This window comes from Triticum urartu, chromosome 1A (assembly GCF_056163025.1).
Source record: "Triticum urartu cultivar PI428250 chromosome 1A, HENAU_Tu73, whole genome shotgun sequence".
NCBI lineage: Eukaryota > Viridiplantae > Streptophyta > Magnoliopsida > Poales > Poaceae > Triticum > Triticum urartu.
Genome location: NC_141873.1, coordinates 463,691,386 through 463,718,886, shown reverse-complemented (window position 1 = coordinate 463,718,886; position 27,501 = coordinate 463,691,386). Strand labels below are relative to the sequence as shown.

At 46.7% G+C, this 27,501-nt stretch overlaps 1 protein-coding gene across 1 annotated transcript; it reads right to left on the bottom strand.

The window, feature by feature from the left end:
* Positions 1-344: 344 nt before the first annotated feature.
* LOC147991709 (uncharacterized) lies at positions 345-27,501 on the bottom strand. Its single transcript, XM_087538775.1, has 3 exons — positions 26,839-27,501; positions 20,400-20,403; positions 345-802 (listed from the first exon to the last, which is right to left on the bottom strand). Exons 1-3 carry the CDS (start codon positions 27,499-27,501, stop codon positions 345-347), a joined length of 1,125 nt encoding a protein of 374 aa, XP_087394901.1.

Genomic DNA, 27,501 nt, shown 5'->3' with positions numbered 1-27,501 from the left:
GCGAGACGTAGGATGAGCTATTGCCGCCGCAAAGGACGCGGGGGCGGCCGGTGAAGATGGCGCTGTTGAACGGCTCGAGGCAGTGAAAGAAGAGTAAAATTTCGCCAACGTTCTCCAGAGGTGTCGGCTGAGGAGTACTCGATGGCGGCTCCAGGAAATGAAGGCTGTGTATTCACCCAATTGTTTTTTTGCTCTAAATATAGTATATGAACTAAACAACAAACCACAAGCAATATATGAACCAAACAACACTAGAACAATGGTAGTAGCAATATTTCAATGTATCATACCATAACGACATAATACATAAGTACCTTTTGATTGATAAAGTGATGATATCCTTCTTACAATATAACTTTGCGGTCGCCTTTCTGGAAGAGATTGATGGCATCTTCATCCTTCACTTGATTGAAAAATTCTCTCTCAACAAATGTAACCAAACAATTGTTCAAATATTCATCACCCATTTTGTTCCTTAGCTTATTCTTCACATAGCTCATTGAAGAGAATACCCTTTCAACACTAGCAGTAGCTACTGGGAGAATCAATACCAACTTAAGAAGCTTGTAAACAATATGATATAGTTCATGCTTGTTTGTCTCCACAAGCATAACTGAATGCTGGCACAGATTTTTCAGGTTTTGAAACCTTTCATCTCTACGCACATTAGTAACATATATGTTTAGTTGCCATAGAAGTCTTGCCAGTTCATCACTTGTAAAATCGGAAGCATAAAACTTTGTAGCGAGCCTAACCAACTTCTCTTGGTCATAAGCAGCAAATAGATGAAGTGGACAAAATGCTGCTGAGGGAGTCCTGGATTAGGGGGTGTCCGGATAGCCGGACTATACCTTCGGCCGGACTCCTAGACTATGAAGGTACAAGATTGAAGACTTCGTCCCGTGTCCGGAAGGGACTTTCCTTGGCGTGGAAGGCAAGCTTGGCGATACGGATATGTAGATCTCCTACCATTGTAACCGACTCTGTGTAACCCTAACCCTCTCCAGTGTCTATATAAACCGAAGGGTTTTAGTCCATAGGGACAACAATCATACCATAGTCTAGCTTCTAGGGTTTAGCCTCTCTGATCTCGCGGTAGATCTACTCTTGTACTACCCATATCATCAATATTAATCAAGCAAGACGTAGGGTTTTACCTCCATCAAGAGGGCCCGAACCTTGGTAAAACATCGTGTCCCCTGCCTCCTGTTACCATCCGCCTAGACGCACAGTTCGGGACCCCCTACCCGAGATCTGCCGGTTTTGACACCGACATTGGTGCTTTCATTGAGAGTTCCTCTGTGTCATCACTTTTAGGCCCGATGGCTCCCCCGATCATCAACGATGATGCCATCCAGGGTGAGACTTTTCTCCCCGGACAGATCTTCGTATTTGGCGGCTTTGCACTGCGGGCCAATTCGCTTGGCCATCTGGAGCAGATTGAAAGCTACGCCCCTGGCCGTCAGGTCAGATTTGGAAGTTTAAACTACACAGCGGACCTCCACGGAGACTTGATCTTCGACGGATTCGAGCCGTAGCCGAGAGCGCCGCACTGTCACGATGGGCATGATCTAGCTCTGCCGCCGAACAGTGCCCTGGAGGCCGCACCCGCATCAGCTCCGACCCTTAATTCGGAGCCAACTGCGCCAATCGAGGATGGGTGGTTGGACACCGCCTCGGGGGCTGCAATCTCTACGGCGATCGAGCCGAACACCAGCCCTATTCTCTGCGAAGCCCGTGACTCCAAGGAGCTGGACTCCTCTCCAGACTCCGAGCCCTCCGTGCCCCTACCGATCGAACCCGATTGGGCGCCGATCATGGATTTCACCGCCGCGGACATCTTTCAGCACTTGCCCTTTGGCGATATTCTAAATTCACTAAAGTCTCTCTCCTTATCAAGAGAGCCCTAGCCGGACTATGGTCAACAAGGTTGGGATGCGGATGATGAAGAAATTCAAAGCCCACCCACCACCCACTTCGTAGCCACTGTCGATAATTTAAACGACGTGCTCGACTTCGACTCCGAAGACATCGACGGTATGGACGACGATGTAGGAGATGAACATGAACCAACGCCTATAAGGCACTGGACAGCCACCTCATCTCATGATGTATACATGGTGGACACACCCAAAGGAAGCGACGACGAGGAACACAGGGATGCAACGAGGGATTGTTCACTCGAAAAGCAATCAAAGCGGCGATGTAAGCGCTGCTCCAAGCCCCGCCTCGACAGAGACAACAGCCATACAGACCCAGCCATAGAGCAGGACAAGCCGGTGGACGATGAACATGCCTTCGAGCAACCGTCCGAACAGGGCAACTTGGCTAAACAAACCGAACACCCCATCCCCGGCGAAAACAACAGTCCGGACGACCTTACGCCGGATAGGCTCATGGAGCAGAAGAACCTCCACAAAAGGCTCGTCGCCACTGCGCGTAGCCTGAAAAAGCAGAAGCGGAAGCTCAAAACTGCGGAAGATGCACTCAGCATCAGATGGAGCAAAGTACGCAACACCACAGACAAATATGGCGGCAGTCGCCGCACAAAAAGCTATCCAAAGCGAAAGCTACTGCCTGAATTTGACGAGGAGGCCTTAGAGCCCCCGCAGTCAAAAAATAGGAAAGCCACCCGGGCGGATAGACGACCGCATGGCCAGCATGGAGCGGCAAGCGGCGCTGCACACAAGCCGGCACACGATCCACCAAAGGATCCGCATCAAAAAGATGGCTCAGCCAGATCTATCTATGGGCCAAGAAAGCAAGTTCTAGTAAGCAATGCAACACAACAAATATCCGAACATCACGGCACACCCAAATACAGGGGTGCCGCACACCCCCTATGTTTCACCGATGAGGTACTGGACCATGAATTTCCAGCGGGATTCAAGCCCGTAAACATAGAGGCGTACGACGGAACAACAGACCCTGGGGTCTGGATCGAGGATTATATCCTCCACATACACATGGCCAGAGGAGATGACCTCCACGCCATAAAATACTTACCCCTCAAACTTAAAGGGCCAGCCCGGCATTGGCTCAAAAGCCTTCCCGAAAACACCATTGGAAGTTGGGAAGAGCTTGAGGATGCTTTCCGGGCAAATTTTCAAGGGACCTATGTCCTCCCTCCGGATGCAGACGATCTCAGTCACATAACTCAACAGCCCGGAGAGTCAACCCGGAAATTCTGGAACAAATCTCTTACTAAAAAGAATCAGATAGTCGACTGTCCGGACGCCGAAGCCCTAGCAACTTTTAAGCATAACGTTCGAGACGAATGGCTCGCCAGACACCTCGGCCAAGAAAAGCCAAGAACAATGGCTGCATTAACAAGCCTCATGACCCGCTTTTGCGCAGGAGAGGACAGCTGGTTGGCAAGATGTAGCACCAGCGACCCAAGTACATCCGAAGTTAGGGATGGAAACGGAAAACCCCAACGCAGCAAGGACCAGCGCCGGAATAAGAGAAACAGCCCAAAGAGCACGGCGGTCAACGCTGGATTCAAAAGCTCGCGGCAGAATCAGAGAAAGACGCCCCTCAAGGATAACAGGGATGAGCTATCCAACTTAAACAAAATCTTGGACAAGATATGTTAAATACACAGTACTCCCGGGAAGCCTGCGAACCATACCCACAGAGATTGTTGGGTTTTCAAGCAATTTGGCAAACTCAACGCCGAACACAAGGGGCTCGACACACCAAGGGAGGACGACGACGAACCCCACAAGCAGAGCACCAGGAAACAAAAGGATTTCCCACAAGAAGTCAAAACAGTAAACTTACTTCACGTGACGAACAGAATGGCGCCAACAGAGATACGCGCCATACGGCCTATCCCAAAGGAGTCTCGCCAATGGTTGTTAAAACCGATCACCTTCGACCATCAGGATTACTCTAGAAGTATCCGGAACGCAGGCCGGACTGCCTTGGTATTAGATCCAATAATCGGCGAACTCCACTTTACAAATGTCCTGATGGACGGCGGCAATGGTCTAAACCCGTTATACCAGGACACAATCCGCAACATGGGGATAGACCCAACAAAAATTCGCCATAGCAAAACCTCCTTTCAAGGGGTAACGCCAGGCCCGGATGCCCGTTGTATGGGTTCTCTCCGGCTAGAAGTTATGTTCGGCTCCCCCGATAACTTCCGTCGCGAACAGCTAACTTTCCACATCGCCCCATTCTCAAGTAGCTATCAAGCACTGTTGGGGCACGAAGCTTTCGCCCGCTTTAACGCAATACCGCATTATGCATCTCTTACGCTTAAGATGCCTGATCCACGAGGCATCATCTCATTAAAGGGAAAACATTGAGTGTTCCTCCCACGTGGAAGACAGTGCGGCTGCCTTGACAGCCCCACAATAAAGCGGCTTCACCAGCCAAAGCACCTAAATAGGTTGTCAAGACCACGGACACGGCTAGACGAGTCCGGCATAAACATACAATTGATAAAGGCTTAATAGCCGTATACCCCTGTACTAGGGGCTCCGCGCATATAAAACAAGAGACAATAAATCTCAATTTTACCCATTTCGATTTATACTTTGTTTATTTAGTATAACTCATGTTTGGCACGATCTTTATTTAACTAAGTTCCTCTCTTTTACAGATGAACACCGTGCTACGCCCGTCCAGGATACGGCACAACGGAGACAGAGGCACAGACGTGCAGCAGGGACCTGTTCCAAGGATTCTTTTCAGATTAAGACCCTGTGTAAATCTTTTTTACTGTCTCTTATTGATACACACCCCCTGGTTTCTTGGTATAACCAAGGAGGAGTCTGGCGTTTTGGCATGTGGCCACGTCAGAGTTTTGCGCGTACCTGGACACTAGGGGCTTATTACTAAGGGTGTTATCCCGCTCGCCCTCATAAAGACCGAATACCTTAGGGAGTGTTCGGCGTCGCGAGTTTGGCCTTATATGCATCAGCTCCGAATCATGTCTTTGGTCAAATGTTGGGTTTGCCCGGCTCCTGTGTTTTGCTACCTTACGTTCCGCTCTATCGGCTAAGGCGGCACCAGGAGAACTACTGCGATTGTGCCCCGGTTCGGCCAGGCGAGCACCTCAGTAGAGAAAGCCGAAAACTGACTGTCATGATATAGCGTGAGACTGGTCAACCACTCGATGACTTACCAGAATCTTTAGGATTCCTCCACATTAACGAAGGGCCGCTTCCCGGCCAGGCACATACACGCCTCGAGTTCGAGCGAGCGCATGCGCCACCAGGGGCTATATAAGTAGCCTCACTGTCAAACTCCTATGGCTAAGTGAAAGTGATAAAGCATCATAGTCTGATTGCCTAGTTCACTGCGCTATCACCTCCTTTGTAGGACCAAGACGTTGGATCAAGTGTGAAAATGCGCCTTCTGCGAACACCCCTGCATTATGTGCGTGGGGGCTGAAGCCGACAACTGCCATCTTTCAGATTATATATACATATATGTTAAACGGCCGCACATGAGGTATTATAATACTTGCAGGCACAAGTATAAAAAGCTTCTACAATTTATCAAAATATCGTTTTACAATAATATATGCTATTCGAATATAGTATCCTTCGAGCACTGCGTCTCTATTAAACGAGCGCCTTGCAGAACTTCCTGAAAATAGTGCTCGGCAGGTACTCGGCTTCCATCCGAGTCTGGGGATGCAACATCGGTGGCCTCCATTTCCGCCCAGTATGTCTTGACACGGGCAAGAGCCATCCGCGCACCCTCTATGCACGCTGACCTCTTCATCGCATTGATATGCGGCGCCGCACCAAGGAACTGCTGCACCAAGTTGAAATAACTTTTCGGCTCTGGCCTCTCTGGCCACAGATGACTCATGACATACTTCCTGGCGAGTCCGGACAACCTATTTAGCTTGGCCCATTCGGCCAAACGATCGGCTAATGACAGCGGACGCTCCGGATTGGGGAACTGCGTGTTGGGGAACGTAGTAATTTCAAAATTTTCCTACGCACACGCAAGATCATGGTGATGTATAGCAACGAGAGGGAAGAGTGTTGTCTATGTACCCTCGTAGACCGACAGCGGAAGCGTTATGACAACGCGGTTGATGTAGTCGTACGTCTTCATGGCCCGACCGATCAAGCACCGAAACTACGACACCTCCGAGTTCTAGCACACGTTCAGCTCGATGACGATCCCCGGACTCCGATCCAGCAAAGTGTCGGGGAAGAGTTCCGTCAGCACGACGGTGTGGTGACGATCTTGATGTTCTACTGTCGCAGGGCTTCGCCTAAGCACCACTACAATATTATCGAGGACTATGGTGGAGGGGGGCACCGCACACGGCTAAGAGAACGATCTTGAAGATCAACTTGTGTGTCTAGAGGTGCCCGCTGCCCCCGTATATAAAGGAGCAAGGGGGGGGGGTGCGGCCGGCCCTAGGAGGAGGTGCGCAGGAGGAGTCCTACTCCTACCTCCCCCTTTCCCTAGTTGGATTAGGACTTGGGGGGGGGGAGGAGGAGAGGGAAGAAAGGAAAGGGGGGACGCCGTCCCCCCTCCTTGTCCAATTCGGACTTGGGGGGAAGGGGCGCGCGGCAGCCCCTAGGCCTCCTCTCCTCTTCCTCCACTAGGCCCATTAAGGCCCATTAGGTTACCGGGGGGGTTCCGGTAACCTCCCGGTACTCCGGTAAAATGCCGATTTCACCCGGAACACTTCCGATGTCCAAACATAGGCTTCCAATATATCAATCTTTATGTCTCGACTATTTTGAGACTCCTCGTCATGTCCGTGATCACATCCGGGACTCCGAACAAACTTCGGTACATCAAAATATATAAACTCATAATGAAACTGTCATCGTAACGTTAAGCGTGCGGACCCTACGGGTTCGAGAACAATGTAGACATGACCGAGACATGTCTCCAGTCAATAACCAATAGCGGAACCTGGATGCTCATATTGGCTCCTACATATTCTATGAAGATCTTTATCGGTCAGACCGCATAACAACATATGTTGTTCCCTTTGTCATCGGTATGTTACTTGCCCGAGATTCGATCGTCGGTATCTCAATACCTAGTTCAATCTCGTTACCGGCAAGTCTCTTTACTCGTTTCGTAATACATCATCTCACAACTAACTCATTAGTTGCAATGCTTGCAAGGCTTATGTGATGTGCATTACCGAGAGGGCCCAGAGATACCTCTCCGACAATCGGAGTGACAAATCCTAATCTCGAAATATGCCAACCCAACATGTACCTTTGGAGACACCTATAGAGCTCCTTTATAATCACCCAGTTACGTTGTGACGTTTGGTAGCACACAAAGTGTTCCTCCGGCAAATGGGAGTTGCATAATCTCATAGTCATATGAACATGTATAAGTCATGAAGAAAGCAATAGCAACATACTAAACGATCGGGTGCTAAGCTAATGGAATGGGTCATGTCAATCACATCATTCTCCTAATGATGTGATCCCGTTAATCAAATGACAACACATGTCTATGGTTAGGAAACATAACCATCTTTGATTAACTAGCTAGTCAAGTAGAGGCACACTAGTGACGTTTAGTTTGTCTATGTATTCACACAAGTATTATGTTTCCGGATAATACAATTCTAGCATTAATAATAAACATTTATCATGATATAAGGAAATAAATAATAACTTTATTATTGCCTCTAGGGCATATTTCCTTTAGTCTCCCACTTGCACTAGAGTCAATAATCTAGATTACACAGTAATGATTCTAACACCCATGGAGCTTTGGTGTTGATCATGTTTTGCTCGTGGAAGAGGCTTAGTCAACGGGTCTGCTACATTCAGATCCGTATGTATCTTGCAAATCTCTATGTCTCCCACCTGGACTAGATCCCGGATGGAATTGAAGTGTCTCTTGATGTGCTTGGTTCTCTTATGAAATCTGGATTCCTTTGCCAAGGCAATTGCACCAGTATTGTCACAAAAGATTTTCATTGGACCCGATGCACTAGGTATGACACCTAGATCGGATATGAACTCCTTCATCCAGACTCCTTCGTTTGCTGCTTCCGAAGCAGCTATGTACTCTGCTTCACATGTAGATCCCGCCACAACGCTTTGTTTACAACTGCACCAACTGACAGCTCCACCGTTTAATGTAAACACGTATCCGGTTTGCGATTTAGAATCGTCCAGATCAGTGTCAAAGCTTGCATCAACGTAACCATTTATGATGAGCTCTTTGTCACCTCCATATACGAGAAAGATATCCTTAGTCCTTTTCAGGTATTTCAGGATGTTCTTGACCGCTGTCCAGTGATCCACTCCTGGATTACTTTGGTACCTCCCTGCTAGACTTATAGCAAGACATACATCAGGTCTGGTACACATTGCATACATGATAGAGCCTATGGCTGAAGCATAGGGAACATCTTTCATTTTCTCTCTATCTTCTGCAGTGGTCGGGCATTGAGTCTTACTCAATTTCACACCTTGTAACACAGGCAAGAATCCTTTCTTTGCTTGATCCATTTTGAACTTCTTCAAAACTTTGCCAAGGTATGTGCTTTGTGAAAGTCCAATTAAGCGTCTTGATCTATCTCTATAGATCTTAATGCCCAATATGTAAGCAGCTTCACCGAGGTCTTTCATTGAAAAACTCTTATTCAAGTATCCCTTTATGCTATCCAGAAATTCTATATCATTTGCGATTAGTAATATGTCGTCTACATATAATATCAGAAATGCTACAGAGCTCCTACTCACTTTCTTGTAAATACAGGCTTCTCCAAAAGTCTGTACAAAACCAAATGCTTTGATCACATTATCAAAGCGTTTATTCCAACTCCGAGAGGCTTGCACCAGTCCATAAATGGATCGCTGGAGCTTGCACACTTTGTTAGCTCCCTTTGGATTGACAAAACCTTCTGGTTGCATCATATACAACTCTTCTTCCAGAAATCCATTCAGGAATGCAGTTTTGACATCCATCTGCCAAATTTCATAATCATAAAATGCGGCAATTGCTAACATGATTCAGACAGACTTAAGCATCGCTACGGGTGAGAAGGTCTCATCATAGTCAATCCCTTGAACTTGTCGAAAACCTTTTGCGACAAGTCGAGCTTTGTAGACAGTAACATTACTGTCAGCGTCAGTCTTCTTCTTGAAGATCCATTTATTCTCAATTGCTTGCCGATCATTGGGCAAATCAACCAAAGTCCACACTTTGTTCTCATACATGGATCCCATCTCAGATTTCATGGCTTCAAGCCATTTTGCGGAATCTGGGCTCACCATCGCTTCTCCATAGTTCGTAGGTTCATCATGATCTAGTAGCATGACTTCCAGAACAGGATTACCGTACCACTCTGGTGTAGATCTTACTCTGGTTGATCTACGAGGTTCAGTAGTATCTTGTTCTAAAGTTTCATGATCATCATCATTAGCTTCCTCACTAATTGGTGTAGGTGTCACAGAAACTGGTTTCTGTGATGTACTACTTTCCAATAAGGGAGCAGGTACAGTTACCTCATCAAGTTCTACTTTCCTCCCACTCACTTCTTTCGAGAGAAACTCCTTCTCTAGAAAGTTTCCGAATTTAGCAACTAAAGTCTTGCCTTCGGATCTGTGATAGAAGGTGTATCCAATAGTTTCCTTTGGATATCCTATGAAGACACATTTCTCCGATTTGGGTTCGAGCTTATCAGGTTGAAGTTTTTTCACATAAGCATCGCAGCCCCAAACTTTCAGAAACGACAACTTTGGTTTCTTGCGAAACCACAGTTCATAAGGCGTCGTCTCAACGGATTTTGATGGTGCCCTATTTAACGTGAATGCGGCCGTCTCTAAAGCATAACCCCAAAACGATAGCGGTAAATCAGTAAGAGACATCATAGATCGCACCATATCTAGTAAAGTACGATTACGACGTTCGGACACACCATTACGCTATGGTGTTTCGGGTGGCGTGAGTTGCGAAACTATTCCGCATTGTTTCAAATGTACACCAAACTCGTAACTCAAATATTCTCCTCCACGATCAGATCGTAGGAATTTTATTTTCTTGTTACGATGATTTTCAACTTCACTCTGAAATTCTTTGAACTTTTCAAATGTTTCAGATTTATGTTTCATTAAGTAGATATACCCATATCTGCTTAAGTCATCTGTGAAGGTGAGAAAATAATGATATCCGCCACGAGCCTCAACATTCATCGGGCCACATACATCTGTATGTATGATTTCCAACAAATCTGTTGCTCTCTCCATAGTACCGGAGAACGGTGTTTTGGTCATCTTGCCCATAAGGCACGGTTCGCAAGTACCAAGTGATTCATAATCAAGTGGTTCCAAAAGTCCATCAGTATGGAGTTTCTTCATGCGCTTTACACCGATATGACCTAAACGGCAGTGCCACAAATAAGTTGCACTATCATTATCAACTCTGCATCTTTTCCCTTCAACATTATGAATATGTGTGTCACTACTATCGAGATTTAATAAGAATAGACCACTCTTCAAGGGTGCATGACCATAAAAGATATTACTCATATAAATAGAACAACCATTATTCTCTGATTTAAATGAATAACCGTCTCGCATCAAACAAGATCCAGATATAATGTTCATGCTTAACGCTGGCACCAAATAACAATTATTTAGGTCTAATATTAATCCCGAAGGTAGATGTAGAGGTAGCGTGCCGACCGTGATCACATCGACTTTGGAACCATTTCCCACGCGCATCGTCACCTCGTCCTTAGCCAATCTTCGCTTAATCCGTAGTCCCTATTTTGAGTTGCAAATATTAGCAACAGAACCAGTATCAAATACTCAGGTGCTACTGCGAGCATTAGTAAGGTACACATCAATAACATGTATATCACATATACCTTTGTTCACCTTGTCATCCTTCTTATCCGCCAAATACTTGGGGCAGTTCGGCTTCCAGTGACCAGTCTGCTTGCAGTAGAAGCACTCAGTTTCAGGCTTAGGTCCAGATTTGGGTTTCTTCTCCTGAGCAGCAACTTGCTTGCTGTTCTTTTTGAAGTTCCCCTTCTTCTTCCCTTTGCCCTTTTTCTTGAAACTAGTGGTCTTGTTGACCATCAACACTTGATGCTGCTTTTTGATTTCTACCTCCGCAGCTTTCAGCATTGCGAAGTGTTGGAAATATGCCCTAGAGGCAATAATAAATTAGTTATTATTATATTTCCTTGTTCATGATAATCGTTTATTATCCATGCTAGAATTGTATTGATAGGAAACTCAGATACATGTGTGGATACATAGACAACACCATGTCCCTAGTAAGCCTCTAGTTGACTAGCTCGTTTATCAATAGATGGTTACGGTTTCCTGACCATGGACATTGGATGTCGTTGATAACGAGATCACATCATTAGGAGAATGATGTGATGGACAAGACCCAATCCTAAGCATAGCACAAGATCGTGTAGTTCGTATGCTAAAGCTTTTCTAATGTCAAGTATCATTTCCTTAGACCATGAGATTGTGCAACTCCCGGATACCGTAGGAGTGCTTTGGGTGTGCCAAACGTCACAACGTAACTGGGTGGCTATAAAGGTACACTACGGGTATCTCCGAAAGTGTCTGTTGGGTTGGCACGAATCGAGACTGAGATTTGTCACTCCGTGTAAACGGAGAGGTATCTCTGGGCCCACTCGGTAGGACATCATCATAATGTGCACAATGTGATCAAGGAGTTGATCACGGGATGATGTGTTACGGAACGAGTAAAAGAGACTTGCCGGTAACGAGATTGAACAAGGTATCAGGATACCGACGATCGAATCTCGGGCAAGTATCGTACCGCTAGACAAAGGGAAATGTATACGGGATTGATTAAGTCCTTGACATCGTGGTTCATCCAATGAGATCATCGTGGAACATGTGGGAGCCAACATGGGTATCCAGATCCCGCTGTTGGTTATTGACCGGAGTCGTCTCGGTCATGTCTACATGTCTCCCGAACCCGTAGGGTCTACACATTTAAGGTTCGGTGACGCTAGGGTTATAGAGATATTAGTATGCGGTAACCTGAAAATTGTTCGGAGTCCCGGATGAGATCCCGGACGTCACAAGGAGTTCTGGAATGGTCCGGAGGTAAAGAATTATATATAGGAAGTGCTATTTCGGCCATCGGGACAAGTTTCGGGGTCACCGGTATTGTACCGGGACCACCGGAAGGGTCCCGGGGGTCCACCGGGTGGGGCCACCTGCCCCGGGGGGCCACATGGGCTGTAGGGGGTGTGCCTTGGCCTATATGGGCCAAGGGCACCAGCCCCAAGAGGCCCATGCGCCAAGAATCAAGGGAGAGGAAGAGTCCTAAAGGGGGAAGGCACCTCCGAGGTGCCTTGGGGAGGAGGGACTCCTCCCCTGGCCGCACCCTTCCTTGGAGGAAGGGCCAAGGCTGCGCTCCCCCTCTCCCTTGGCCCTATATATAGTGGGGGGAAGGGAGGGCAGCAATAACCAAGCCCTGGCGCCTCCCTCTCCCTCCCATGGCACATCTCCCTCCTCCTGCAGCGCTTGGCGAAGCCCTGTTGGAATCCCGCTACTTCCACCACCACGCCGTCGTGCTGTTGGATCTCCATCAACCTCTCCTCCCCCCTTGCTGGATCAAGAAGGAGGAGACGTTGCTGCTCCGTACGTGTGTTGAACGCGGAGGTGCCGTCCGTTCGGCGCTAGGATCATCGGTGATTTGGATCACGACGAGTACGACTCCATCAACCCCGTTCTCTTGAACGCTTGCGCGCGCGATCTACAAGGGTATGTAGATCCACTCCTCCCTCGTTGCTAGATGACTCCATAGATAGATCTTGGTGACACGTAGGAAAATTTTGAATTTATGCTACGTTCCCCAACAGTGGCATCATGAGCTAGGTCTATGCGTAGTTTCTATGCACGAGTAGAACACAAAGTAGTTGTGGGCGTTGATTTTGTTCAATATGCTTGCCATTACTAGTCTTATCTTGATTTGGCGGCATCGTGGGATGAAGCGGCCCGGACCGACCTTACACGTACTCTTACGTGAGACTGGTTCCACCGACTGACATGCACTAGTTGCATAAGGTGGCTAGCGGGTGTTTGTCTCTCCTACTTTAGTCGGATCGGATTCGATGAAAAGGGTCCTTATGAAGGGTAAATAGCAATTGGCATATCACATTGTGGTTTTTGCGTAGGTAAGAAACGTTCTTGCTAGAAACTCATAGCAGCCACGTAAAACATGCAAACAACAATTAGAGGACGTCTAACTTGTTTTTGCAGGGTATGCTATGTGATGTGATATGGCCAAAAGGACGTGATGAATGATATATGTGATATATGAGATTGATCATGTTCTTGTAATAGGAATCACGACTTGCATGTCGATGAGTATGACAACCGGTAGGAGCCATAGGAGTTGTCTTAATTTATTTATGACCTGCGTGTCAACATAAACGTCATGTAATTACTTTACTTTGTTGCTAACCGTTAGCTGTAGTAGTAGAAGTAATAGATGACGTGACAACTTCATGGAGACACGATGATGGAGATCATGATGATGGAGATCATGGTGTCATGCCGGTGACAAGATGATCATGGAGCCCCAAGATGGAGATCAAAGGAGCTATATGATATTGGCCATATCATGTCACTATTATTTGATTGCATGTGATGTTTATCATGTTTATGCATCTTGTTTACTTAGAACGATGGTAGTAAATAAGATGATCCCTCATAATAATTTCAAGAAGGTGTTCCCCCTAACTGTGCATCGTTGCGACAGTTCGTTGTTTCGAAGCACCACGTGATGATCGGGTGTGATAGATTCTAACGTTCACATACAACGGGTGTAAGACAGATTTACACACGCGAAACACTTAGGTTGACTTGACGAGCCTAGCATGTGTACAGACATGGCCTCAGAACACAAGAGACCGAAAGGTCGAGCATGAGTCGTATAGAAGATACGATCAACATGAAGATGTTCACCGATGTTGACTAGTCCATCTCACGTGATGATCGGACACGGCCTAGTTGACTCGGATCATGTAATCACTTAGATGACTAGAGGGATGTCTATCTAAGTGGGAGTTCATAAGATGAACTTAATTATCCTGAACATAGTCAAAAGGTCTTCGCAAATTATGTCGTAGCTCGCGCTTCAGTTCTACTGTTTAGTTATGTTCCTAGAGAAAATTTAGTTGAAAGTTGATAGTAGCAATTATGCGGACTAGGTCCGTAAACTGAGGATTGTCCTCATTGCTTCATAGAAGGCTTATGTCCTTAATGCACCGCTCAGTGTGCTGAACCTCAAACGTTGTCTATGGATGTTGCGAACATCTGACATACGCATTTTGATAACTACGTGATAGTTCAGTTAAACGGTTTAGAGTTGAGGCACCGAAGATGTTTTGAAACGTCGCGAAACATATGCGATGTTTCGAGGGCTGAAATTGGGATTTCGGGCTCGTGCCCACGTCAAGAGGTATAAGACCTCCGATGATTTTCTTAGCCTACAGACTAAGGAGAAAAGCTCAATTGTTGTGCTTGTGCTCAGATTGTCTGAGTACAACAATCGCTTGAATCGAGTGGGAGTTGATCTTCCAGATGAAATAGTGATGGTTCTCCGAAGTCATTACCACCAAGCTGCTAGAGCTTCGTGATGAACTATGATATATCAGGGACATATATGATGATCCTTGAGATATTCGCGATGTTTGACACCGCGAAAGTAGAAATCAAGAAGGAGCATCAATTGTTGATGGTTGGTGAAACCACTAGTTTCAAGAAGGGCAAGGGAACAAAGAGATACTTCATGAAACGGCAATTCAGCTGTTGATCTAGTGAAGAAACCCAAAGTTGAACCCAAACCCGAGACTAAGTGCTTCTGTAATAAGGGGAACATCCACTGGAGCAGAATTACCCTAGATACTTGGTAGATGAGAAGGCTGGCAAGGTCAATAGAAGTATATTGGATATACATTGTGTTGATGTGTACTTTACTAGTACTCCTAGTAGCACCAGGGTATTAGATACTGGTTCAGTTGCTAAGTGTTAGTAACTCGAAATAAAAGCTACGGAATAAACGGAGACTAGCTAAAGGTGAGCTGACGATATGTGTTGGAAGTGTTTCCAATGTTGATATGATCAAGCATCGTACGCTCCCTCTACCATCGAGATTGGTGTTTGCGTTGAGCATAGACATGATTGGATTATGTCTATCACAATACGGTTATTCATTTAAGGAGAATAACGGTTACTCTGTTTATTTGAATAATACCTTCAATGGTCTTGCACCTAAAATGAATGGTTTATTGAATCTCGATCGTAGTGATACACATGTTCATGCCAAAAGATAGTAATGATAGTACCACCTACTTGTGGCACTGCCACGTAAGTCATATCGGTATAAAACGCATGAAGAAGCTCCATGTTGATGGATCTTTGGGCTCACTCGTTTTTGAAAAGTTTGAGGCATGCGAACCATGTCTATTGGTGTATATGCATGAAGAAACTCCATGCAAATGGACCGTTTGGACTCACTTGATTTTGAATCACTTGAGACATGCAAATCATACCACATGGGCAAGATGACTGAAAGCCTCGTTTTCAGTAAAATGGAACTAGAAAGCAACTTGTTGGAAGTAATACATTTTGATGTGTGCAATCCAATGAGTGCTGAGGCATGTAGTGGATATCGTTATGTTCTTACTTCACAGATCATTTGAGTAGATGTTGAGTATACTTACTTGATGAATCACGAGTCTGAATTATTGAAAGGTTCAAATAATTTCAGGGTGAAGTTGAAAGATCGTCGTGACAAGAGGATAAAAGATCTATGATATGATCATAGAGATGAATATCTGAATTACGAGTTTGGCACAGAATTAAGACATTGTGGAAATTGTTTCACAACTGATACAGCCTGGAACACCATAGTGTGATGGTGTGTCCGAACATCATAACTGCACCCTATTGGATATGATGCATACCATGATGTCTCTTATCGAATTACCACGATAGTTTATGGGTTAGGCATTGGAGACAACCACATTCACTTTAAATAGGGCACCACGTAATTCCGATGAGATGACACCATATGAACTATGGTATAGAGAAACCTAAGCTGTCATTTCTTAAAAGTTTGGGGCTGCGACGCTTATGTGAAAAAGTTTCAGGCTGATAAGCTCGAACCCAAAGCGGATAAATGCATCTTCATAGGACACCCAAAACAGTTGGGTATACCTCCTGTCTCAGATCCGAAAGAAATAAGGGATTGTTTCTAGAATCGGGTCCTTTCTCGAGGAAAAGTTTCTCTCGAAATAATTGAGCGGGAGGATGGTGGAGACTTGATGAGGTTATTGAACCGTCTCTTCAACTAGTGTGTGGCAGGGCACAGGAAGTTGTTCCTGTGGCACCTACACCAATTGAAGTGGAAGCTTATGATAGTGATCATGAAACTTCAGATCAAGTCACTACCAAACCTCATGGGATGACAAGGATGCGTACTACTTCAGAGTGGTACGTAATCCTGTCTTGGAAGTCATGTTGCTAGACAACAATGAACCTACGAGCTATGGAAAAGCGATGGTGGGCCCGGATTCCGATAAATGGCTCGAGGCCATAAAATCCAAGAGAGGATCCATGTATGAAAACAAAGTGTAGACTTTGGAAGAACTACTTGATGGTCGTAAGGCTATTAGGTACATATGGATTTTAAAAGGAAGACGGACAATGATGGTAAATGTCACCATTAAGAAAGCTCGACTTGTCGTTAAGATGTTTTCCGACAAGTTCAAGGAGTTGACTGCGATGAGACTTTCTCACTCGTAGCGATGCTAAGAGTCTGTTGGAATTATATTAGCGATTACTGCATTATTTATGAAATCTTGCAGATAGGATGCCAAGAACCATTGTTTCCTCGACGATTTTTGAGGAAAGGTTGTATGTGATACAACCGGAAGGTTTTGTTAATCCTAAAAGATGCTAATAAGTATGCAAAGCTCCAGCAATCCTTCTAAGGACTGGAGTAAGCATCTCGGAGTTGGAATGTATGCTTTGATAAGATGATCAAAGTTTTGGGTGTATACAAAGTTTATGAGAAACTTGTATTTCCAAAGAAGTGAGTGGGAGCACTATAGCATTTCTGATGAATATATGTTGTTGACATGTTGTTAATCAGAAATGACGTAGAATTTCTGGAAAGCATATAGGGTTATTTGGAAAGTGTTTTTCAATGGAAAGCCCGGATTAAGCTACTTGAACATTGAGCATCAAGATCTATAAGAATAGATCAAAACGCTTAATGGTACTTTCAAATGAGCACATACCTTGACATGATCTTGAAGGTGTTCAAGATGGATCAGTCAAAGAAGGAGTTCTTGCCTGAGTTGTAAGGTATGAAGTTAAGACTTAAAGCTCGACCACGGCAGAATAGAGAGAATGGACGAAGGTCGTTCCCTATGCTTAAGACATAGGCTCTACAGTATGCTATGCTGTGTACCGCACCTGAAATGTGCCTTGCCATGAGTCAGTCAAGGGGTACAAGAGTGATCTAAGTATGGATCACAGGACAGCGGTCAAAGTTATCCTTAGTAACTAGTGGAATAAGGAATTTTCTCGATTATGGAGGTGGTAAAAGAGTTCGTCGTAAAGGGTTACGTCGATGCAAGCTTAACACCTATCCGGATAGCTCTGAGTAGAGATACCGGATACGTATAATGGAGCAACAATTTAGAATAGCTCCAAGTAGAATAGTTATTTGAAATGGCTCCAAATATAGCGTAGTAGCTGCATCTACAAAATGACATAGAGATTTGCGAAGTGCATACGGATCTGAATGTTGCAGACCCGTTGACTAAAACCTCTCTCACAAGCAAAACATGATCAAACCCAGAACTCATTGAGTCTTAATCACATGATGATGTGAACTAGTTTAGTGACACTAGTAAACTCTTTGGATGTTAGTCACATGGCGATGTGACCTGTGAGTGTTAATCACATGGCAATGTGAACTAGATTATTGACTCTAGTGCAAGTGGGAGACTGTTGGAAATATGCCCTAGAGGCAATAATAAATTAGTTATTATTATATTTCCTTGTTCATGATAATCGTTTATTATCCATGCTAGAATTGTATTGATAGGAAACTCAGATACATGTGTGGATACATAGACAACACCATGTCCCTAGTAAGCCTCTAGTTGACTAGCTCGTTGATCAATAGATGGTTACGGTTTCCTGACCATGGACATTGGATGTCGTTGATAATGGGATCACATCATTAGGAGAATGATGTGATGGACAAGACCCAATCCTAAGCATAGCACAAGATCGTGTAGTTCGTATGCTAAAGCTTTTCTAATGTAAAGTATCATTTCCTTAGACCATGAGATTGTGCAACTCCCGGATACCGTAGGAGTGCTTTGGGTGTGCCAAACGTCACAACGTAACTGGGTGGCTATAAAGGTACACTACGGGTATCTCCGAAAGTGTCTGTTGGGTTGGCACGAATCGAGACTGGGATTTGTCACTCCGTGTAAACGGAGAGGTATCTCTGGGCCCACTCGGTAGGACATCATCATAATGTGCACAATGTGATCAAGGAGTTGATCACGGGATGATGTGTTACGGAACGAGTAAAAGAGACTTGCCGGTAACGAGATTGAACAAGGTATCGGGATACCGACGATCGAATCTCGGGCAAGTATCGCACCGCTAGACAAAGGGAATTGTATACAGGATTGATTAAGTCCTTGACATCGTGGTTCATCCGATGAGATCATCGTGGAACATGTGGGAGCCAACATGGGTATCCAGATCCCACTGTTGGTTATTGACCGGAGAGTCGTCTCGGTCATGTCTACATGTCTCCCGAACCGGTAGGGTCTACACATTTAAGGTTCGGTGACGCTAGGGTTATAGAGATATTAGTATGCGGTAACCTGAAAGTTGTTCGGAGTCCCGGATGAGATCCCGGACGTCACGAGGAGTTCCGGAATGGTCCGGAGGTAAAGAATTATATATAGGAAGTGCTATTTCGTCCATCGGGACAAGTTTTGGGGTCACCGGTATTGTACCGGGACCACCGGAAGGGTCCCGGGGGTCCACCGGGTGGGGCCACCTGCCCCAGGGGGCCACATGGGCTGTAGGGGGTGCGCCTTGGCCTATATGGGCCAAGGGCACCAGCCCCAAGAGGCCCATGCGCCAAGAATCAAGGGAGAGGAAGAGTCCTAAAGGGGGAAGGCACCTCCGAGGTGCCTTGGGGAGGAGGGACTCCTCCCCTGGCCGCACCCTTCCTTGGAGGAAGGGCCAAGGCTGCGCCCCCCCCTCTCCCTTGGCCCTATATATAGTGGGGGGAAGGGAGGGCAGCAATAACCAAGCCCTGGCGCCTCCCTCTCCCTCCCATGGCACATCTCCCTCCTCCTGCAGCGCTTGGCGAAGCCCTGTTGGAATCCCGCTACTTCCACCACCACGCCGTCGTGCTGTTGGATCTCCATCAACCTCTCCTCCCCCTTGCTGGATCAAGAAGGAGGAGACGTCGCTGCTCCGTACGTGTGTTGAACGCGGAGGTGCCGTCCGTTCGGCGCTAGGATCATCGGTGATTTGGATCACGACGAGTACGACTCCATCAACCCCGTTCTCTTGAACGCTTGCGCGCGCGATCTACAAGGGTATGTAGATCCACTCCTCCCTCGTTGCTAGATGACTCCATAGATAGATCTTGGTGACACGTAGGAAAATTTTGAATTTATGCTACGTTCCCCAACACGAAGAGCTCGGGAATTGTCTTATTCATCCCTTGCATATTATAGTTCATCACGAAGCTCTTGTAGCTAGGTGGAAGTGATTGGAGAATTCTGTCAATGACGCAATCATCTGGAAGATTAACTCCCAATTGAATCAAGTGATTATTATACCCAGACATTTTGAGTATATGCTCACTGACAGAACTGTTCTCCTCCATCTTGTAGCTATAGAACTTATTGGAGACTTCATATCTCTCAATCCGGGCATTTGCTTAATATTAACTTCAACTCCTGGAACATCTCATATGCTCCATGATGTTCAAAACGTCGTTGAAGTCCCGATTCTAAGCCATAAAGCATGGCACACTAAACTATCGAGTAGTCATCAACTTTGCTCTGCCAGGCGTTCATAACATCTGGTGTTGCTCCAGCAGCAGGCCTGGCACCCAGCGGGGCTTCCAGGACGTGATTCTTCTGTGCAGCAATAAGGATAATCCTCAAGTTACGGACCCAGTCCGTGTAATTGCTACCATCATCTTTCAACTTTGCTTTCTCGAGGAACGCATTAAAATTCAACGGAACAACAACATGGGCCATCTATCTACAATCAAACATAAACAAGCAAGATACTATCAGGTACTAAGTTCATGATAAATTTAAGTTCAATTAATCATATTACTAAAGAACTCCCACTTAGATAGACATCCCTCTAATCCTCTAAGTGATCACGTGATCCAAATCAACTAAACCATGTCCGATCATCATGTGAGATGGAGTAGTTTCATTGGTGAACATCGCTATGTTGATCATATCTACTATATGATTCACGCTCGACCTTTCGGTCTCCGTGTTCCGAGGCCATATCTGTATATGCTTGGCTCGTCAAGTATAACCTGAGTATTCCACGTGTGCAACTGTTTTGCACCCGTTGTATTTGAACGTAGAGCCTATCACACCCGATCATCACATGGTGTCTCAGCACGAAGAACTTTCGCAACGGTCCATACTCAGGGAGAACACTTCTTGATAATTAGTGAGAGATCATCTTAAAATGCTACCGTCAATCAAAGCAATATAAGATGCATAAAAGATAAACATCACATGCAATCAATATAAGTGATATGATATGACCATCATCATCTTGTGCTTTTGATCTCCATCTTCGAAGCACCGTCATGATCACCATCGTCACCGGCGCGACACCTTGATCACCATCGTAGCATCATTGTCGTCTCGCCAATCTTATGCTTCCACGACTATTGCTACCGCTTAGTGATAATGTAAAGCATTACAGCGCAATTGCATTGCATACAATAAAGCGACAGCCATATGGCTCCTGCCAGTTGCCGATAACTCGGTTACAAAACATGATCATCTCAACAATAAAATTTAGCATCATGTCTTGACCATATCACATCACAACATGCCCTGCAAAAACAAGTTAGACGTCCTCTACTTTGTTGTTGCAAGTTTTACGTGGCTGCTACGGGCTTAAGCAAGAATCAATCTTACCTACACATCAAAACCACAACGATAGTTTGTCAAGTTGGTGCTGTTTTAACCTTCACAAGGACCGGGCATAGCCACACTTGGTTCAACTAAAGTTGGAGAAACTGACACCCGCCAGCCACCTGTGTGCAAAGCACGTCGGTAGAACCAGTCTCGCGTAAGCGTATGCGTAATGTCGGTCCGGGCCGCTTCATCCAACAATACCGCCGAACCAAAGTATGACATGCTGGTAAGCAGTATGACTTATATCGCCCACAACTCACTTGTGTTCTACTCGTGCATATAACATCAACACATAAAACCCAGACTCTGATGCCACTGTTGGGGAACGTAGTAATTTCAAAATTTTCCTACGCACACGCAAGATCATGGTGATGTATAGCAACAAGAGGGGAGAGTGTTGTCTACGTACCCTCATAGACCGACAGCGGAAGCGTTATGACAACGCAGTTGATGTAGTCGTACGTCTTCACGGACCGACCGATCAAGCACCGAAACTACGACACCTCCGAGTTCTAGCACACGTTCAGCTCGATGACGATCCCCGGACTTCGATCCAGCAAAGTGTCGGGGAAGAGTTCCGTCAGCACGACAGCGTGGTGACGATCTTGATGTTCTACTGTCGCAGGGCTTCGCCTAAGCACCACTACAATATTATCGAGGACTATGGTGGAGGGGGGCACCGCACACGGCTAAGAGAACGATCTTGAAGATCAACTTGTGTGTCTAGAGGTGCCCCCTGCCCCCGTATATAAAGGAGCAAGGGGGGGTGCGGCCGGCCCTAGGAGGAGGAGCGCAGGAGGAGTCCTACTCCTACCGGGAGTAGGACTCCCCCCTTTCCCTAGTTGGATTAGGACTAGGGGGAAGGAGGAGAGGGAAGAAAGGAAAGGGGGGACGCCGCCCCCTCCTTGTCTAATTCGGACTTGGGGGGGGGGGGAAGGGGCGTGCGGCAGCCCCTAGGCCTCCTCTCCTCTTCCTCCACTAGGCCCATTAGGTTACCGGGGGGGGTCCGGTAACCTCCCGGTACTCCGGTAAAATGCCGATTTCACCCGGAACACTTCCGATGTCCAAACATAGGCTTCCAATATATCAATCTTTATGTCTCGACCATTTCGAGACTCCTCGTCATGTCCGTGATCACATCCGGGACTCCGAACAAACTTCGGTACATCAAAATATATAAACTCATAATGAAACTGTCATCGTAACGTAAAGCGTGCGGACCCTACGGGTTCGAGAACAATGTAGACATGACCGAGACATGTCTCCGGTAAATAACCAATAGAGGAACCTGGATGCTCATATTGGCTCCTACATATTCTACGAAGATCTTTATCGGTCAGACTGCATAACAACATACGTTGTTCCCTTTGTCATCGGTATGTTACTTGCCCGAGATTCGATCGTCGGTATCTCAATACCTAGTTCAATCTCGTTACCGACAAGTCTCTTTACTCGTTTCGTAATACATCATCTCGCAACTAACTCATTAGTTGCAATGCTTGCAAGGCTTATGTGATGTGCATTACCGAGAGGGCCCAGAGATACCTCTCCGACAATCAGAGTGACAAATCCTAATCTTGAAATACGCCAACCCAACATGTACCTTTGGAGACACCTGTAGAGCTCCTTTATAATCACCCAGTTACGTTGTGACGTTTGGTAGCACACAAAGTGTTCCTCCGGCAAACGGGAGTTGCATAATCTTATAGTCATATGAACATGTATAAGTCATGAAGAAAGCAATAGCAACATACTAAACGATCGGGTGCTAAGCTAATGGAATGGGTCATGTCAATCACATCATTCTCCTAATGATGTGATCCCGTTAATCAAATGACAACACATGTCTATGGTTAGGAAACATAACCATCTTTGATTAACGAGCTAGTCAAGTAGAGGCACACTAGTGACGTTTAGTTTGTCTATGTATTCACACAAGTATTATGTTTCCGGATAATACAATTCTAGCATGAATAATAAACATTTATCATGATATAAGGAAATAAATAATAACTTTATTATTGCCTCTAGGGCATATTTCCTTCACTACGACCAAAAGAGCTTTTCCACTTCGCGATCTTCTTGATCTCGGAAGTGTTCGGCCGCATCTGCGGCACTCGCTGCCAAATCCAGATAGGTGTCCGCCGTACTCCACATCCGGTCTAACGGAGCATGTTTAGGATCACAGAACTTCCTCCACAGCATAAAGGGCTTTCCAGCTGCGATCTCTCCGGCCTGATGCAGCTCCTCCTTCATAGCTCTCATCGCAGAGCAAGCATCCTTGGCATCGGCAACGGCCTTCTCCAGGTTCGTCTGTTCCGCCCGATCTTCTTTTTCAAGAAGCTTGCAACGGTCAGCAGCGTTCTTCAGCTTCACGGCCATCTCGGCCATTTCCTTCTTGCTTCGGCAGTGAGCAGCCTGTTCGGCTTTCAGCTCTTCAATTGCCTTTCCGGCAGCCGCATCACTTTTCCTGGCTTGCTCCTTGGCTCGGGCAAGTTCCGCCCGAAGATTCTCCATGGCAGCAGCACCATCTGCATCAAGCGCACACATTGTAAGATACTGGCATAAAGCTCCTCTTACCAGGTGCCGCCGGAGGAATTACATACCTTGTGCCTCGTCAAGCCGCTTGTTGACAAGCGCGATGTCGGCATCTGCCACGTCAAGTTGCCGCTTTAGCTCGACAAATTCATCAGTCCGGCTTGCCACCGGACACTTCGCCACCTACGTATGAAGGCGGCATATTAGACCTGGGATTATGATCCTCTGCGCCGTCACTTTTGACAATGCACAGAGTCTCAGGGGCTACTATCTACACAGGGCACATCTTATTTATGCGCAACTGTCCAAAAAGGGTACATTATTTCGCGTACCTCAAAACATGTCAGTAAACTCCTGACGGCCTCGTGCAATCCGCTCTCTGTGGATGAAATCCTCTCAATCACCGCACCCATCAATGCACGGTGCTCCCCTGAGATAGATGCTCGCCCTAGCAGATCCTTCAGCTCCTCCGACCGCGCACCAGACGATGCCGGACTCGTCCGATGGCCCTCTTCGAAGGCCGGACACGGAGGGCCTTGGGGGGCCATATGACTACCTTCCGTCCCTGCCGGATTCGGAGAAACTCTCCGCGACGATACCTCAGGGTCGCCCGCCTTGCAAGGCGGTACGGCAGGGGGAGGCGTTCCGCTCTCCATCATCTCCGGAAGAAGATCCCCCGAAGACGAGCTCTGCTGAGAAGGGCTAAGGTCCGAGCTACAAGGTAAATTTTCGATTACTCTTCTCAGATATAACGCAAGGATTTCTCTCATTTCTTAAAAAGAAAAACTCCTCTCTACTTACGGCTCGGTGGAGGGCTGATCCCCTTAAGGGCATAATTCGGCCGAAGTATCCCCCGGCGCAGGATCCTCTGACGAAGATTTCTTCCCCTGCTTTGAGGCCATGGTCTCCGGGTCGTCAGAGGTGGTCCTCTTCTTCCCCTGAGGAGAGGAATTTTCGATTCCTCCCTTCCGTACAACCTTCTTCGAGGAGGCTGTAGCTTCCTTGTCCCCTCCCTCGCTTTCCTCTGAAGGCACAACCTCCAACATCCTGACTAGCACGGGAACCGGCGTGGTCTCGGGGAGGGGGGCCGGACACCTGATTAGCTTTGCTTTTGCTATCCACTCCTGTTTAAAGGACAGCTCTTTTAGGGGCAATTTTATGATAAATATACGGATAGCGAGTCCGGGCACAAGGCTACTTACTTGAGTATTCGGGCGATTGCAGCTCAGGCCTGCGTCCTCGGTCAAGTTCGGACACATTGCTTGTGATCCGAAGAACAATTTGTACATCTCCACGGGCGTCATGCCAAGAAAATGTTGGAGAACTCATGGTCCCTCCGGGTTGAACTCCCACAGGTGTAGGGGGTGACGTTTGCATGGCAGAACTCGGTGAATTAACATAACCTGCGTCACCACGACCAGACTGATGTCTCTTTCTAGGAGATCTCAGATGCGGCCCTGCAACAGGGGCACGTCCTTTGCCGACCCCCAGTCCAGCCCCTTATTGACCCATGACGCCAGTCGTGGCGGGGGACCCGAGCGGAAAGCAGGCAGCGCCACCCACTTGGTGCTCCTGGGAGCTGTGATATAAAACCACTCTCGTTGCCATAAGCTGGACTCCCCTTGAAAAGAGCCCTCGGGCCATGGAGCACCAACATTCTTGCTTATAAAAGCACCTCCACACTCCGCGTGCCATCCCTCGATCATCTTCGGCTCTACTTTGAAGGTCTTGAGCCATAGTCCGAAGTGAGGAGTAATACGGAGGAAGGCTTCACACACGATGATGAATGAGGAAATATGGAGGATGGACTCCGGAGCTAAGTCGTGAAATTTCAGCCCAAAATAAAACATGAGCCCCCTCAAGAAGGGATCCGTCGGGAAGCCTAGCCCCTGAAGGAAGTGAGACATGAACACCACACTCTCACCAGGCTTGGGAGTGGGAATGACCTGCCATTGAGCAGGCAGCCTATGCCAGATTTCGCCGGTCAAGAACCTGGCCTCTCTCAACTTCAGCACGTCCTCCTCCGTGACGGAGGAGGGCATCCATCGGCCTTGAAGGTCGGAACCGGACATTGTCGAAGGTCTGAAGCGCCTGAAATCTGGAGCCTTGGGTGTTGGAACTCGAGGCGAAGGGCGAACTCGTTTGAGTTTGAAAGAAAGGAGTAAGGCCTTGGTCTCTTTATAAGAGGTTGAATACCAAGGGTCCTCCCCGCGACCGTTTGGGACTCGCCTTTGATCGAGAAAACATACCAATGGGTACGGTTGGGTTACCCACGCCCGTATTGATGAGAATCCCGGAATAAGGGGACACGATCTCTGCTTTGACAAGACGTGCCAAGGAAACCGCCTCGCTAAAACGCGCTGAGGTGGGACAGTAAAACGATTCGAATAAAGACTTGGCCATGGTGTGACGTCATGCTACGGAATACGTCAGCAGATTAGATTTGTGTAAATATTATTCTGTCTATGGCAATATGCGGAAACTTATTTTGCAGAGCCGGACACTACCTTTGTGTTCAAAATCTTCTATGAAGTACTTGGAGGAGGAACCCGCCTTGCAATGCCGAAGACAATCTGCGTGCCAGACTCGTCGTCATTGAAGCCTGGTTCAGGGGCTACTGAGGGAGTCCTGGATTAGGGGGTGTCCGGATAGCCGGACTATACCTTCGGCCGGACTCCTGGACTATGAAGATACAAGATTGAAGACTTCGTCCCGTGTCGGGAAGGGACTTTCCTTGGTGTGGAAGGAAAACTTGGCGATACGGATATGTAGATCTCCTACCATTGTAACCGACTCTGTGTAACCCTAACCCTCTCCGGTGTCTATATAAACTGAAGGGTTTTAGTCCATAGGGACAACAATCATACCATAGGCTAGCTTCTAGGGTTTAGCCTCTCTGATCTCGCGGTAGATCTACTCTTGTACTACCCATATCATCAATATTAATCAAGGAGGACGTAGGGTTTTACCTCCATCAAGAGGGCCCGAACCTGGGTAAAACATTGTGTCCCCTGCCTCCTGTTACCATCCGCCTAGACGCATAGTTCGGGACCCCCTACCCGAGATCCGCCGGTTTTGACACCGACAGCTGCCATGCAAGAAAGTAGCTCCGTGTTTACCTCATCAAACCTGCCATTCAGCTCACTGATTTGCCTATCAATGACACCCACAAACATATCAACCTTGAAGCGGTGGTAATTGGTCACACCATTACATAAACCCCTTCTAGGCCGGCCAACGGGAAAGTAAGGACCCTCCATATCAACAACTTTGATCTTATGCTTTGTACAAAAAGATGTGACCTTTGTGAGAAAATCATCCCATCCAGCATCAGTCCTTAAAGCCTCCAAGTAATACTTTGTGTCACTAACAAGCTCAATAGCATGAACAATATCTTCGTCTTGCTTTTGCAAAGCTCTACACAACTCATCTGTGTATCCAAATATTTCTTGCATCAAGTGTGCCATGAAAACAAACTCAAATGATCGAAATATTGTCTCTATGGATAGAGCCACTTGTGCCTCCGCACCATGGTACTCGTCTCCAATCTTGCGAAGGACTCGTCGTAGTGCACCATACATAGAGATGACATGGTTCACAGTTTTGAAGTGAGAGCCCCAACGTGTATCACATGGCCTTCCCAAACCCATTTCCCGATTCAGCCCACTCCCTGTTTCTACTTCTTCCAATTCCAGTGCATCAATGAGTTCTTCAGCTTGAGCTATCCGAAGCATTCTCATCTTTTTACAAGACAT